The sequence below is a fragment of the Anopheles stephensi genome, chromosome 3, assembly GCF_013141755.1.
Source record: "Anopheles stephensi strain Indian chromosome 3, UCI_ANSTEP_V1.0, whole genome shotgun sequence".
Lineage (NCBI taxonomy): Eukaryota > Metazoa > Arthropoda > Insecta > Diptera > Culicidae > Anopheles > Anopheles stephensi.
Genome location: NC_050203.1, coordinates 64,771,456 through 64,788,391, shown reverse-complemented (window position 1 = coordinate 64,788,391; position 16,936 = coordinate 64,771,456). Strand labels below are relative to the sequence as shown.

General features: G+C 45.7%; 1 protein-coding gene across 3 annotated transcripts in view; it reads right to left on the bottom strand.

The window, feature by feature from the left end:
- The window catches only part of LOC118511667 (histone demethylase UTY), an 88,151-nt gene that overhangs the window by 8,156 nt on the left and 63,059 nt on the right, over nt 1-16,936 (bottom strand). For 2 of the 3 annotated variants that reach the window (XM_036055019.1, XM_036055020.1), the window contains 8 exons: nt 9,241-9,416; nt 5,492-5,846; nt 4,723-5,413; nt 2,952-3,555; nt 1,791-2,623; nt 944-1,569; nt 644-853; nt 313-439 (listed from right to left, as the gene is read on the bottom strand). In XM_036055019.1, coding sequence (XP_035910912.1) covers nt 313-439; nt 644-853; nt 944-1,569; nt 1,791-2,623; nt 2,952-3,555; nt 4,723-5,413; nt 5,492-5,846; nt 9,241-9,416 — 3,622 coding nt within the window. Of the gene's footprint in view, nt 1-312; nt 440-643; nt 854-943; nt 1,570-1,790; nt 2,624-2,951; nt 3,556-4,722; nt 5,414-5,491; nt 5,847-6,163; nt 6,301-9,240; nt 9,417-16,936 lie in introns of those variants that run through there. The other variant, XM_036055021.1, reaches the window with a different exon arrangement.

Genomic DNA, 16,936 nt, shown 5'->3' with positions numbered 1-16,936 from the left:
TCGCTTCATACAAATAAATGTTTGGCTTTCTTGCCACTTTTCCTACGATAAGTTAAAACGATAGGACCAGTAACGCCTATGAAAGCAAAGAATTTTACTTTAGCACCACCCAGAAGAAATTGTTCCTCCCGGTGACGTTCCAAAAACGAGTTTGGTTCTCCTGGGACGAGACAATTTCGATCGTGGTGCGTATGAGCCTTGCTTCAGCGTACGAGAACGTGGCGTGGCTGTCATATCACCTTGCAACACCATTGGAATTGTACGTAATTACACTAGATTTTATCTGGGTTCGTTATCAAGTTTTATGCTTACCTCGCATTGCCCGCAGTAGTGTGAAGCTTCATTTTTACCACGACCATGAAACCGAACTTCTATGTTGAGAGACTTCACATACTCCAACACCTGCATACAGTGTTTCATCGTTTGCATGAGGCAGGTTCTGTGTATCAAGGAAAAAAGACAAGCGAATTACTTAGTAAATATTTTTAAATCTTAAACGACATTAGTGCTGCTTCATAAGACGGCATCAGTTAATACAATTTTTCTACACTTTGGCTCAGAAGAACGAAAGTTAAAACTTTTTTAAATCATCAGAGAAGCAAACGAAATTTTCACCCCATTGAGGAAGCAACGAACCACTTACTTAATTGATTCGAACAGCTTCGTGTCGGACACCTTGATGTTACGGGCGAGATTCCAGCTCAGGTGAACCATCGGGACGATGCTCTTGTAGCTTTCGAGCTTGTTCCACTCGTACCGCTCCACGGCCAGCTGATACTGTCGCGCCGTCAGGGGTCCCACGTTCCAGGCAATATTATTACACCACCCGATGGCTTGCACCCAATGCACGCAACTGTGGAGAAAAAGGACACAAAAGGATTAGATTTCCCTATATCGCTTTGAACGATCATCAACCTGTCGCCGAATTTTCCTCGAAACCTACCCTGCATTCACCCATACCAGATCACCCGGCCGCTGCGTGAACCGATACACCGGGATGTTCTCCGCGTACAGGTCCTCCAGCGCCGGCCACCACGAACCGTGCAGGTAGTTGATGTTGTTCTTCTCGCACAGCGCCTGTATGCCGCCCCAGTACGAATCGGGCGTCGCAAACCACTCGCAATCGCCCGGCCCAATGTTAATGTTGATCGAGCAGAAATTGTTATTCTCCTGATGGCCAGGCGTCCGGCTTCCCGGCACCTTCATGTACAGCTGCACCGTATTCATGCCCAGAATCATGTGGCCGACGTGCGACAGCATGTTGGCGGCCGACACGACACGCGCAAACGGTGGCAGCTTTTGCAGCTCCTGCAGCTGTGCCTTCCACTTGCGCTCGTCCGAAAGATCGACGTTCGTGCCGAAGCGTAACATCTTGTTGCCATTTTTGCACTTCTTCCGTTTGCCATTTCCGGTAGCGGAACTATTTCCACCACCACCACCTCCACCACCGCCGCCGCCCCCGGTTCCAGCTGTACCGCAGGCACTGCTGCTGTTCGAGACGGAGTCCTTCGAATCGGAATCGGAATTGGTGGATGCGGTCGAAATTCCAGCCAGCTTATCACGTTCCTCCTGGTGGAAGGAGAGAGCAAAAAGAAGAAAATGTGTTATTAATGTTTACAAAAGAACATACGCTATGCCATATAAAGCATAACAAAGAAGGGATCAGTGAAAGTAATAACATTTCTTCAGCGTGTTGTCTAGAAGAACGAAAGTTATATGTTTTAACATCATATGAATGGAGAAAACAGGGCCTCAACTCAAACTCAACCAACCGCCAACCAACAACTCACCTTAATCTTGTCGGAAAAGCTGGACGCCTGGTACTGCGCGTACTTGGCGATCGTGGTGTGCGAACGGTGCGAGATGCAGGCCCACACCTTCGAGTTCTTGTTCCCATCCCAGTTCTCGTCCGGCGATTGGTGCACCTGCGTCCGGACCTCTACCGTGTGGTCGGGATTCGCCTCCACCAGCGTCTTGGTCGAAAACAGCCCTAGATCAAGCTTGAGGGCCGCACCGAGCTGCCGCACCACGGCGATCGGATGCTTCAGACAGAACTCTTGCAGCTGCGGACTGAAGGCGTCCTTTTTGTTCTCGAGAAAAACGGACGGCGTTGGAGGTTGCAGCTGTTCGCGCGTTAACCGGGTCGGTGGACAATCGGGCGGGCACGGCGGTGGTGCATCCGCTGCCAGGACAGAACACACGGCCGGCACATCTTTCAGCTCGCCGGCGTTCCGCTGCCTTCGCACCAGCTGCTGGATGTCTTTCGAGGACATCGAGATCTTAAAATCGCTGCCCACTGTACCAGCGAATGCATCCATGATCGATGAGGGCGAAGGTAGCTTCTCAATCTTTACGACCGGTTCCAGCTTGATGTGGTCCTGCTGCTGCTGCTTCGTGGTTAGCAGCTGCCGTTTGACGCTCGCGGCACCACCGGGAACCGTTGTCGTTGAGGTGGCTTCCGCCTTTATCGGAGGGGATTTCGTACTGCTGCTGTTAGGTGCCACCATTCCAGTGGTAGATTCCGCCGTTAGCGATGCATCCTTACTGTCCGTCGTGGTGGAGCTAAGCTGTTTCAGCAACGATTCTGCGAACGTTGCCTTATCGTCCAGTATAGCTTGTATGTCTGCGGGAAACGACAATATGAAAGAACAGGTTAGTGTTAATGTTGAAGAATAGCAAGCGAACATAAACAATTTTTGATTGCATAGAGGGAAATTTAACTTCATATCAATCGAGTTGAGACAAAACATCTGTACGATTACGTTCAAAAAACCTTCCAGAGTTGATATCATGAAAGATTTCTCATTTCGATCGAAAACACTCTACCAAACATTGATAAGGAGCGGGGTAACATACTACTCGCGGATTCCCCGCAACGAGAACGTTGGCACATCTTCAACCTTTCATCCATACTTCCCCCCCCCCCCCCCCCCCCCCTTCTCCCAACCTACCTATATCGGACTGATGGTTTGAGGTGGAGGTGATCTGCGTGAACCCACCCGCTGGTTGACTGCTCGGGACCGGGAACCCGGACGGTGCATACGTGCCACCGGCCGACTTGTACGGCATGCCGGCAGTCTGCTGCGATTGTCCGGTGGCAGGCGAGAAGTGACCATCATTCACGAACCCAGTCGCCGTCTGCGGTACGATACCGGACTGGGGTGTTTTGTTCCCCGCAGCCACCACAAACCCACCCGCTCCGCCACCTTGCGGTGGGTGTTGTTGTTGCTGCTGTTGTCCTCCCGGGAACGAGGACTGTTGTTGCAGCTGTTGGTTCCGTTGCTGCTGCTGAAGGCGCAGTTGGTGTTGCTGCATCAACCGGTACTGGTTGGTCAGTGTTTGCAGCATCGCTTGCTGCTGGCTGGTCAGGTTGCTCTGGTTCTGAAGGTATTGCAGCTGGAGCAGCTGCTGCTGGTTAAGGTAGAACGGTGGCACCGGTTGCCCTGCCACCGCTCCACCAGCCGCCCCTGGTCGGCCATCTTCCTGCTTGAAGCGCTTGTTCGGAAGACCATTGTTGCTTCCCACCTGCTGCTGCCCTGGATGGTATTGTGCACCCTGAAACAAGAGAAAAACACCATCAAAACCGTGAAGTAGACAAATATGCAATGAGAAGGGCAACTTTTGGAGGTTATGATGTCTTGTAGTCAATGCTACTATCAAGCCCCACCGTGTGGAATCAAAAGGTGGTGTTAGCGAAAAACATGACTCCGGGACTGATGCCCGGTTGCTCTTGCATTTTGGAGTGACCATGGCACACGCTTCAATCGATCAATAAAGTGTGGCACTGTTCGTCACCTTGAAATGCGTACGTTGACCCCGAAAGCCGGCGAGAGACAGAGCGAGCCGAGAGATAGAGCGTGTTTTATTATCGCGCAATTCAATTTTTGGCATTAGTCTCTCCCACGGCATTTGTCCACTCTCAAGGTCAAATATCGGCGAGACGAGTGAGTTCGTTGAACCTTACCTTTTTCCCGGCGTGCGCCCTAACCTCACTTTAAGTCTCGTGGAAACCGCATGGTCACACAGACCATGTGGTTCCTGATCGAGTCTCAGCTACATTTTAACTGGGTATTTTCAACGAAACACTTGCATGTGAAGGGTGTGAATTACAAAGCAAAATGGAAATAAACAAAATTGAAGCTTTTTCAAATTATCACTAAAGAAATTAATGCACTTCCAACTCGAGAGCACGTAAATGCACGACCGGCTTTCACGCGGACCCAAACCAAAAAGACAGTGCAGGGCAGAATTGAACCCGATTCAGCCCCGCCATTCAACGTGAATGCCCGAAGTGGACCCGAAGTGAGTTCGAAGCGTGTTCGAAGCCGACACGAAGTGAGAAGAGTTTTCGAGTTCGAAAACCGCCTGTTCCGCATGGTGTTGCATAGATTCATTTTTAACTTTAAATTTGGGTAGATTATCGTAAAACAAACACGGAAAACAATTTAAAAAAAATGTGGACATTAGTTTGTTATCATCGGTTGAAAAATAATTAAATCGAATTCCGTGCAACGCATGAAAAACTCTTATTAGAACATACATTTTAGCACACAGCACAGTTTTTTAGAACAAGATGAAAATTCTCCTTTTCTAAGTGCGCGCCATCTACCGGTGGTTGCCGTTACCAACCGAACTACAGAATTTAAACCATTCGGAACTCTCTCGTCAACACATTTCGCCTTATATAGTGAAAATAATTCCTGCAAAATAATACAAACTCACCTGTCCGTATCCTTTCTGGAATTGGCGTGCCTGTGCCTGTGCCGTCTGTTGCTGTCGCGAACTCATCTCATTGGAAATGGGCAGATTCCAGGCCTCCTCAATAGACGGTAACTGCCGCCGTTTGGACGTTATGCTCGGCATAGGAGCGTTACCGAGATGCTGCTGCAGGAATTTGATACGCTGCGTAAGGCTTTGCGATCTGCTGCCGTTGGCACCGTTATTGTTGCCGCTGCTGCTTAAATCACCCAGCACGGTAAGCAGTGAACCCGAGGCTCCTCCCGTTGGAGTGGTGGCAGCAATACTATTACTACCGCTCGTATCAAGCGCAGCACCAGCTGTTGATGATGAGTTTGCTGCTGCTGCTACTGCTGATGTTGCTGCGGGAGTACCTCCCGAACCAGTAGTGGTGGTACCGGTGGCAGTGTTGCTGGCGTTTGCTTTCGTAGCACCACCGGTGGCAGTGGTGGCAGGTACCGTGGACTTCTCGCACGCACTCACGGTACGATCCTTCTGTTGGTCCTGGTTGATGGTGGCGTTCCGGAAGCAGGCGTACGCGTCCCGTGGCTGATTGCAGCTTTCGTACAGTATGCCCAGGTTGGTCCAGGCGGCTGAATGAGATTTATCTAACTGCACGGCACATATGTACGCCTGCAGTGCATCCATAGGCTGGTTCTGCTGCTGGTAGAGTACTCTGGAAGGATGGAATCGACACATTAGCGTAACGTATGTGTGGCAAGAGAAATCCCCCCCATTTCGAACGATAACATACCCGATGGAGCACCATGTGTCGGCGTTGCCTTCGCTTTTCTCCACCGAGTTTCGGTAGGCGATGAACGCGTCGTGCACCTTGTTGATGCCGGCGAAGCAGCGACCCAGGAGGTAGAGTGTCTGGCCCGAGCGTGGTTCCGCCTCGATCGACTTCTGCAGACAGTGGATAGCGTACCGCTCCCGTTGTACCTTGTCACCGAGCAGATCAACGGTGTGGTACATCCATCCCAGCTGCCGGTAGATGTCGGCCTTCAGTGACGCCGTCAGCTGCTTGTTTGCCAGTAGCCGCTCGTATGCCTCCTTCGCTGTCTTGTACTTGTTCTGCACCTCATACAGATGGGCAATGTGGAAGCGGACTGTGGTGCGAGAGACATGCAAAGAAAGAAAAGGAAAGGAAAGGGAGAACCGCCGCCGTTAGCAAATTGCGATGAGTTGAAACCGCGGAAGAAGAAACGCGAAAGTTTTGTTGTGCGCGCTGGCACGCGTCGTAAAACGAATGATCTCAAGGGATCAAATATCCCCCGAACAAGCTGAGCCGAGCGGACATTCAACTCACTCACGAGGCGCATCTCGTATGCACACTACTCAGCAGTTCCACCAACCAAGCTATAACTCACATCGAGAGGAATGGCTTTTGGATAAAATGTAATTTTTATCGACCAGGAACACCCACCTTCAACAAGACGCATCGACTTCGTCACGAGAGGTGCTGCAAGAAATGCAACAGGTGATGTCATTCGGTTCAAGGTGTGTCCAGACACGAAAATCGATTCTACTCCCCCGTTGTAATGTGCGTTTCTGATGCAGAAGAGACAAGGGGTGATGGTCACGGAGTGTATGCAAACATATAATCCGTTTAGCACCCCGTTTTGGAAAGCATTTCCGGTGCGGGAAAAACGCAACTAAATTATGGGCCCTCCCACCATTTTGTATGCACTACAAATCGGTCCCCATTAGGAGGGCACCCTCCTCGGTGTCTTGCGCTTTAGTTGCCGAAGGGGTGAGAATGCATTTCATAACTACAAAGCTCACAACATACAAGCATAAGATTATGATTCAAATGGTAAGAAGACAGGCAGGCACGCACGTGCACTTCAGCCCTGGGTGCCATACACACAACATATGCAGGGAGAGCGAAACTCGGTGCAGTAAGCATTCGCACACACGAACGGCATTAATTAATAACACTCGTTTTAATGGTCGAATAAATTTACACCAACCCTCACACAAACTGCATGTGCTCAGTGACACGGGAAACATGCAGCACCGTTGTCATGTTTCGAAAGGTGCTAAGGTGCTGGGCACTGGTGGGTAGGTAGGTTCCCAACTTTCGTGAGAAAGTTTACTTTAAACGCTGAGCACCCTCGCTGAGTTTGTCCGACAGGAAGAGTAAATTATTGCCGACAGGCATGGGGAATACATCACAACGTTGCAGTTGCATGTGCCCGACTGCTTTACATACTTTTGTTTTATCAGGACATAACCACATTCACGCGATTCTAATTTTTTCCTTCTCTGGCATCGCAATCGCCCGACCTAACACAACACACACGACGCTCAGGACCTCCTCTTCGGGACCTCTCTCCTTCTTATGCACCGGACGGAATGAAACTGAGGCCGGTGTGTGAAGGATTTCGAACGCAAGGATTCCTCTACACAACACGCACACACAGACACACAAGCAAATCCTTCTTTACAGCGGGTTTTCTGTGGTCCTACTACTCGAATCGTAAAACTGTAGCCGAATTCTGTGCCTCCTTGCTTGAAAGGATACCGAGGTACAGAGGCAGCTGAAGATTTAGCCCGAATACATCCCGGGCGCATTTGGAACGCGAAGGGTCCTCATCCTGTGAAAGCGCCGTAGGTAGGGGTACACAGGAAGGAGGCCTTTCGTCTATTCACCTTTTCGGATGCTTTTCATTCCCTTAAAAGAGAGTGAGAATTCGTCTTCGTTCAGGTAAGGGATAAGATTTCTAGGACGAAAAGAAAAAAACCCCGGGACCCTACTAAAACTCGGTGTGGTGTGTGTGTGTTTCGTTTGGTATTTTATAGTTAAAAGAAAACATTCATCTGAGAAGTAAAAAAAACGGGAATACAATAATTGCAATTTTTAGCATTTCTATCGGTCATAAAAGTTTAATCTGAAGTCTTAAAGCACACAGAAATGGCCCGGAGCAGTCCGTCCGTACACCAACACCATAAAGATTCAGGTTGAGTTCAGGATTTGTGTGGCTTTAACGCTTGAAGGAGTGTAGAGGAATGCTTCGTGCTTTAAAATCCCCTTATTGGTGAGGGTTTTTGAGCAACAGGTACGCGTTTATAGTACCTTAGACCATTGGAGGCATGGTTAATTGTTTATTGGTTCTCATTTCAGGGTAGTTACGGAGCAAATTGAGTGTCGATTCAGTGCTAAATATTTTTAATCAATAAAACTCTATTTGTTTATGATTCTGCCATACAAGCAATTCGTCCATTTCATCTTCAAGGAACGTCCGACAATTTGTTGAGGCTCTACACACCGAAAAATCTTTCCAGAAAGATATATGAGCCGACGTACAGCAGCATCTGCAGCACAGTTGTGGTATGTTTGTTGCAAATGGGATTTCAAATCGCCTGCAAAAACCACAACCTAGACAACCCAACACACAGCAACACAAACCCTCACAAGACCCTTAAAAGTTCCATGGAGAGAATTCCCATTTCATGTCACCATCACACACGCCATGTGTCCATTGTTTTTGTGGCCCTCGGTCGACCGAATGACCTGGAGGCTTGAAGGCGAGCTTCTCGATCATCCGTTTTGTGCGCTTGCGGTTAGACCACCTGTCGGCGGTCGGGAGGTTTCGGAGCGATTTATCATCACCGGCAGCACAAGGTGGTTTACGCCACAAGCCGTATGTCCCATTTACACGTTCGCGAATTTCTGATGCATTTATCGGTCGATCCTCACACACCATGTGTTATCGCCAACAGCACACCCCGCACCCTACGACGACGGCAACAGAAAGGTAACCTGGGCCACATTTTTCACCTCATTAGGTCCCGCCGGAGAAAAGCTCTTCCTCACCAGCGTCACACACACACGACATTCACCGTTTGTTTTGCCCTGCGGCAGGCACAACGCGCGTACAGTCTCATTTCATCAGCTGACAGCTGATGACACTGTGTTCTGGAGCGAACACACGACAAAGCGGCATTTTGCTCGACGGGTGAACATCTTCTAGAGCTTCGAACGCACACACACTCACAGGTGGTTGTGACATGCTCCGGAGCGACACCAGCGGACAAGAAGCTCGAGAAAAGATCATGCTCGAAGGGACAAATTCATGGAAGTGAAATTACGAAACCTAACGGGCTCTTTTGCCCATCCGTCCTCATCTCTAATTGAATTGCTTCATCTTCCCGTACAATTTTCCTGAATTTCTCTCTTCTTAACCCGAAACTATATCAAGGAATGGTGTGTTCTGCGCTTCATCAACTCTCTGTTTACGATCGTTAAGATTGCATACATTACGGCGCATAAGATTTTCTGCACGCAGCCAACCATGCAAGGGTGTTAATCGACTCAACTCGACTTTAATACAGTGTAATTTAGCAAATTTGTCCATTACATTACTTTCGAATTGTGCTTATCTTTATTTTATGCCACAACTGTATGCCTCGAACTGAAAAAAGGAGTAGCGCCGACAAGCGGCACATGCCGTCGGAAGATCGTTTCTGATCTCTTCCATTTTTATTTTCGTTACTTACTCTCAAGCTGCGCTAGGGTACACGTGGACGAATCGTTTAGCGCTAGTTGCAGGTGCTTTAGCGATTGCTCGTAATCTCCATTCACCTTGAGCATAAGCCCGAGCCGCAGGTGTACTTCATTGGCACGCACAAAGTCTGGACAGACGTACAGCAGCTTCTGGAATGATTTGATCGCCCTGAAATTAACAAAGTCGAAGCAGAAGCGAGAACGCAATTAGTATTTGATCGGAATGAAGTTAACTGTTGTTAAGACGGGGAGATATTGTAGAGAAAACGAAAAACATTTACGAGGTCGGTAAAACTTTTAATGTATACGACGTTCAGCGATATTATAAGAATCGTAATAATTGGTTGTTTTTTTACTGGAAGAACCAATGTGTCTTTCAAAATTTTTTGATATAAAATTGCGGCTGTTGATGTCTTAAGCGATAATAAATTAATGTCAATATTTTAATCTTATTTGTGAATTTTGAAAATGTTGTTCAAACGTTGAATATTTAAATACAAAATATTCATTTCAAATTTATTATCTATTGGATAATGTTAGTCCAAATAAATAATAACTAAATTCCCAAAACTCACATGAATTGAGAAAAACGAAGTTAATAAAACAAAAAACCTTATCAAAATGCCCATTTTACAGTAGAACGGTAAAAAAAACCCCGGCGCTAATGCCTTTCGATCGTCATAATATTATCCACCACCCCTGCCGACATGAATAAAATCCTTCTTATCCTTCTGATCCTCTTTCAGCCCGAATGAAAAAAAAAAAAAAAACATCTGCACACACCGTTGTCCAACAATTGCAGGAAGTCACGTATGCCACTTCAAAAGCTACTTCCACCGCGAGCGGAGCTAGTTTGAGCGAACAAAAGGACAGCGACTAGGATGTCGGTGTATCCCGTCCGTCTGTCTGCCCAGGACAGGTGGAACCGACGGAACATATGCGTCTCTATATCACATGCTTTGCTTCCAAGTAGGATGATTCGTGGACCATCTGTCGACACATGGGCTGATGTTTTTCTCCGGGCACAGAAATGAGAAAAAGAAGAGCGTGCGCGTAAAACAAGGGATGAACTCATTCACACTGCCAAGGGGGGCAATGTCAGTCAGCCGATGACGGGTCCGGCGTCACAAGTGAACGCCAGCAGGAGAACAGGATTTCGATTTCAGTTCCAACCAATTTTACTTTCAACAGACAACTGATCGGGGAGCCATTATTGGTCCTTGAAGCATAGGCGAACACACCACCGTAGTGTTAGCGCTGGAATTCGGAAACTGGAAAAGGATGCTAGCTGCGCGCTGACGAAACGAGAAATGACGAATGTAAGACACCAACAAACAAACACCATCCCGGTGGTGGTTGAAAAAAAAATGGAATCGAGCATAAAGCAGTAATGTAAGGCAGCAGCTTCCTTCAACTATGCGCTACTGTGTACACGTAACAAATGGCCAACCACATGCCACCTGCTGCGTGTAATTTCCGAGGGCAAAACCAGCACCCAACCCATAGAAGGTTGTTGTAAATTGGTAACAAGGCAACAAGCTGAATTTTATTTCCACATCCTCGCGCTAGACACATTGAGCAAGGCGACGACAGCAGGATACCTTTGCACACGACGTGTGTTTGAGAAGATTTCCCTTTTTTTGGTAACCGTTTTCTCCCTTAAATTTTCACAACCTGTCTGTGGATATGAAAATATGAAACGGCAAACACATCGAAAGGATATTTTGTCCCTAAAACCAAAAAAATGGAGACCATTTAGCACACCGGTTGGAGAGGAAAAAAACAATTTTTCAAACATACAGGTCCTCAAAAAAAGCCAGACGACGATGGTTAAGCTACATAAAAAAAAGAAAGAAGAATAGCAAACAGCGTCTGCTAATTATTTTCATAAAAAAGATTATTGTTTGCTGTAGACAAAACCCGAAAACAATTAAAGAAAATTACCTCCATAAATCATCGAGATTAAGCAAAAATAATCCTAAGGTAATAAAATCCAGATGAGACAAACCGCAGGCAAAAAAAAATATTCCGACATTTTTAATTGCACATTAGGTTCCATTTGAAGAGAAAGAATTAAACTAAGGGATATCCTTATTAATCCTTACTTTAAAGATAAGCAGAAAAAAAGAACTCCAAAAAATAAATCGACAACGATATAATTGATGCTCGGTTAATCACCGAAAACCATTCATGGGGGGGGGGGGGGGGCGGCCATGGCATCATGGCATGTAGAAACGTTTCTACAGAGAACGTGCAACGAGCTTATGATAAATGGGATGCTGGTTTTGTCACTGAGAGTGGCTCAGTCTGTTCGTATGGTGATGACATGTATTTAACCGCCCCTTTTGCTGTACGGGTTGTCCCGCGGGAAAGAGGCAGTGCGCGGTGGATGGCTAGTGCTTCTCTGTATCCTCTGGAAACTATCCACATGCTGTGAAGCAAATTTGGTAAAACCGAACGTTTTGGTAGACCTCGTTTTGATTGGAAACATTTAAGATTGGAGTTTAGAGAAACATTCGTATGAGTTATAATAAATTTTGAAGCAATACGGCCAGGCCGTTCCTTACGAATAAAAAAAAAATAAATAAATTTTGATGGCAACGAAATAAAAAAAAGATAACTCAATGCATTTAATTTGGCTAGAATCTTGAGGTAGGATCGTGTACAACAATGTTCATCATGTCCATGATATTCTACGCCGTTTAGACAGATGCTGTGATCTCTCAGTTAAAGTTTATAACGATTAAGCCTCGATTTACCTCATACGATATTTGATTCGTATTAGACGTGTTCTTTGTTCGCCAATATTGAGAAGACCCAGTCGAACCAGACGATTTCCACTATTTAAAACTTCTTCACTCAGAGATAAAAATCGCAGTCCAGATAAATCCTCAACTATTGTTCGTTGTTGTATTTTATCTGCATATAAAACACATGATCATGAAGATTATTCAGCTTGAGGCTTGAAACAAAAAAGCGACAAACACTAATTAAAAGCAGCTTGACATTTACATCACAAAAGCCAGTTTAACAAATAGGAAAACGGTATTACATGAAAACACGTGTGTAGCATCCGAATCAATCCGATTGCCGTTACCGGACAGGCAGCAAGTCCGAATCATGATGATTGATGAGGACACCCGATGAAATAGGGGCGTGTGGAAAAGTTTAAAGCTAAACGATAATTCCTTGCAATGAAACACGTCAACGAAAAAAGGGAAGAAGAAGTGAATTCCCGTCACATGTGTTCGTGCGTCACAATTGTACACGCGCCCACAGAAGCATGTGGACAGCGGCCAACCAAAGAGAAGAAAAAAACACGTCATCATTTCCAGTCACGTCAACAGCCACAATTTTCCAGGTCCTTTTCCTATGTACCACCCAGCACCGTGGTCAGGACGATGACCGAGACCAAAGCTTCACAGCCAGGGCGGTGAACTACTGCGGAAGTGATTTACCTACTACCCTCGCAGCACAGCCCCTTTATCCCGGGTTTGGCTTTCCCAAGGTGGTAAAAGGACTCACACACAGACGCACACATATGAGAGTTCGGCTGAAGCCCAAAACAGGGGGTGTGTGAGTTGAAGCAAAAATTGATTAAAGTATGAAATACACTAACACACGGATGGGTGGAATCGTGGGAAATGTAAATGTTATTACTACCACACAGCAATAAATGTCACAGTACGCACAGAAGAAGTCACGCACACACAGCAACCTTCCATGATAAACAACAATTTTCCGTTTTCCACATACATTCTATATACTTTCCCACACAAGCACACACACATACAACTAAAGGACACAAACACTCGTTTTCAGAGAGCATTCACTGCTCAGCGAGAAAGAGCGAAAAAAGGATACACGTGAGAGAGGTGAGTGACCGACCGGCGGGCTCCGGCACTCAAACAAACGACACTCACCAGATAATGTATTTACATTGTACGGGATGAATGATCGAACCGCGAACCGAGTGCGGGTGGAAAATTCATCAACCGGAAATGCTCCCTCTTTCATCCCTTTCGGTCTGCCGATTACGATTCGCACAACAAGAGAGAGCGAGAGAGAGGGAAAGAGAGCATTTTCGCTGTTTTTCATGTGTCGCGTTTACCACTTTCCGCGCCATCACTGAATGGAAAATGGGGGATAGGGAGAAAGCAAAGAAAAACAATCCACCCATTCTCCTCTCTCTCGCTCTCTCTCTCACTTCCTGTATCATCTCCAGCTTGGTCTTTACCTAGAGTTTCCCAACAAGCACACACACATCCGCGCGGGCTTTCACGGTAAGCAGGGACAACATCCTGGGCCTGGCTTCTGGGAAACCATCCCTAGGGAGAAAATCAATATTTCAAGGAGTGGCAGAGGACGTAGTACCCCAATCCCACCACAGTGTGCGTGTGTGTGTGTTATGGGTGCTTTTTGCTGCCATTATTTATCATCCCTGCAGCACTTGGTGGCGCTTTTCATGGTGCCGCTCATGTATCTTCCAGGAAAAATAAACCCTTATATCCCCCCGTTGGTAAAACGTGTGGAAAAGTTCGTTCTTCCGGGCGAAAGCAGTAGGAAAGCCAATTGAAAACACAAAAGAGCTTTCGTAAGGACACCTTCCCATATCAGCTCTAGCATTCATCTTGCTAGAGCTGTTCTAATATTTATCGACATCCTATGTAGGAAATGCCTTCAATGCTCCCTATCGCCCTGTGCAAGCCAACCCCCTTACAAAAAAAAGGGACAACATTCCAGCGTGATCCTATCCACACAGGGGATACACAGCCCGCGCACACACTGCTCTGCTCCGAATGAATGCTCGTGGTCGCGTGTGGTGGTTGCGGTTCATTTGTTCCACAATTTACTGGGAGCAACGCCCTTGAGAGGATACATACACAATGCCGGAAAATGGCCGGAGCGAAAAGAGAGTGCGGTTTGGTACAGCAGCATGTGCAACACACACACACGATTCTCCACATCCTGTACGAAGGGAAGACAGCAAAACACACCTCGAATCCGCAAAATTCCGCACAAACCATCGCCTGCATCGTCAGTAGAGATCTCGTCGCCAGCGGTCGCCAGGAATATATTTTCACTTTCACTTTTAAAGCAACGATTTTTCATTTTCCTTCTTCTTCTGTCCACATCGCTCGCTTATACAGCATGCAAAATTAAATTGAAAAAGAGTCGCGGCCGGAAAAGGAATGTGTGTGCTATGCTGCACTGTGGTGTTTGCATTGAGTCTTTTTGTATTGTTGATGTGGTCCGTTTTTCCAGCACTCGAAATAAAAAGTGGAAAACACATTATGCGATTTGTTTGTTGCTTGCTCTACACCTTTGGGAATGGTTTTACATTTTAACAAGGTAAACAAAAATATCAGTCCAGAGCAATGTTTCGAGGCGTTCTCTGTATGAAACGACGGTACGATATGGAAACATTAAAAAAAAATCTACATTAATTAAGGATCAGACTGTTGTCAGTAGTAAGTTTTATCCAATTAGTGGTGGCTAGGAAAGAAGGTGTAGATATCCATTTATATGCAGGGCGGAATCACAACGTTGAATTCAGATTTATTTTTATTATAGATTGTCCCACAATTTTTTACACTTGCCCAGATAGATTTGAATTTGTCGCAAATTTTGTAGACAATTTCCCATTATTGTTTAAAACGTGTTTTGATTCTTAAAAAAATTTTAAGCAATTCTAATCGTCCAAAAATAAAAATCAACGCACGAATAGATATGCTAAAAGCAGGGCTTCAAGCAGGAAAAAGAAATTTTGACGTGAAACATACTAAAATAAATTTAAAAAATGGGCTGGAAACCATATGGAAACTGTAAAAAATATGGGAATCTGTCGATAAACTGTATAAGAGTCTTAGGAAAAATCTGGCAAACTGTCAAAATAATGCAGAACGGATTCGAAATATCTGGAACGATACAAACATATTTGGGAAAACGTAAAAGAACCTTAAATAAAAGCTTCCAAACACACTGTAATACCCATAGCCAAAATGTAGCTGAACCTTGGAAAAATATAAAATCCATGCCGTGTCAAAACACGCGGCATCATATCCAAACCACATTCTAATCACGCAATTCTGGCGAATGATTTACGTTCTCCAAAACGCAGCATTTAAATCCTTCCCTCACCTCCTCCATTTAAATCTATCTCCTATCTACGAAACCCGAAACGGCTGTAAAACTGCAATTGCTTTGCTTTGCTACCTTCTCCCCCATTAGATGCAAACAAACACATGCGATGCACATTTCGCAACCAGGCAGCAGCAAGCAATTGCGCCCGATCGGAACACGTTTTTTTAGCATGCTCCCTCCTCAACTTTGCTGTGGGCTATACAGGGCTTTTTTGATTGAGGTACACACCGCCGCACTACCAGACATCATTGAGGTGAGACTAAAATGTGTGTCAAGGTGTTTGGTTCGTGGTGGGCACTAACTAGGTTGGCGTGTTTCTATAACTCGGGCTATAAAACACAATCCCGAGTCAGTTGCAACGAAATGCACCTCAAATGAGGTTGATACTGAGCGAGGGAGGTGCAATCATTTTTCTACTCCACTGTAATCCCTTCCTAGGCTAGATCGTTCTTCAAGAGTTCTCGTTTTTTTCCATCCAGCTACGGGTTAAACCAACTCACGAAATTAAGAAATTGCAGGCCAAGACCTATCGAGTTTGTAGTGCTAAGGATGAATAAACCAAGAGAATCATTTGTACCAATGATCAATTATAAATAAAGATTCCACATTAACCCCAAACCATACAATATTTCTATTTACTATTTTACCTTTCGTAAATACATGTTTAATTTAAAATTCTGTTGCCAAACACACATCCGTCCATTCAACGACGGACGGACTACAAATAAATGTAGTTATTCATTTATAAATAAAAACATCCCAAACAAAAATAACTCCTTCCCTATCACCTGTAACGTAAAGTCGAAAACATCGGCGAAAGTCCCGGAAATATGATCCCGACAGGAAACATAAATCCTTCCAAATGGTACGTGACCGTACGCTAATCGTTCGCTATCGTGTCCCATCCCTTTCTATTGGTTTTTTATGCAATCCTTTTCAATTTTTTATTTTGCACTTCCTGTTCATCACAAAAAGGGGCTGGAGGCTGGGAAATCAATAACCTCCCTTTGAGCCCTTAAAGAACTTTTCCCAAAACCATGTAAAGCCATTTTCCTTCACCTTAAACATTTCTTTCCCCCAGACGCGAGTGGCAGAAAATTGTCAATCAATTGTTGACAGCGAGAGAGAGAAAGAGCAAAAAAAAAAAAGCGAAGCAATTGTTCAATTTCCACACAATCTAAACCCGCGTCGCCCTACGCGGAAGCATTACACACACAAGGGATTAAACGCAACGCACAGCAGCATAGATCGGTCTCCTCTCCAGAGGGCGATAAATCGTACAACAAACATACTACACGCATGCACGTGCAGTTCAACACGAAAGCAAGAAAAAAAGCACATATTTCGTCACACGATAGATTTGGTCGGGTGGAAAACTAGGGGGGATAGGGGGGGAGATGAACGAAGGAAAATACAAAACATATCGCAAACATAAATCTCGTTTGTCCCTATATGACACAGTAGTACAGCGCATGGAAACCCGCATATATACAGCAGCAGCAGCAGCAACAGCTGGTTTGTGCGGGCAAGAATATGGATAAAAAT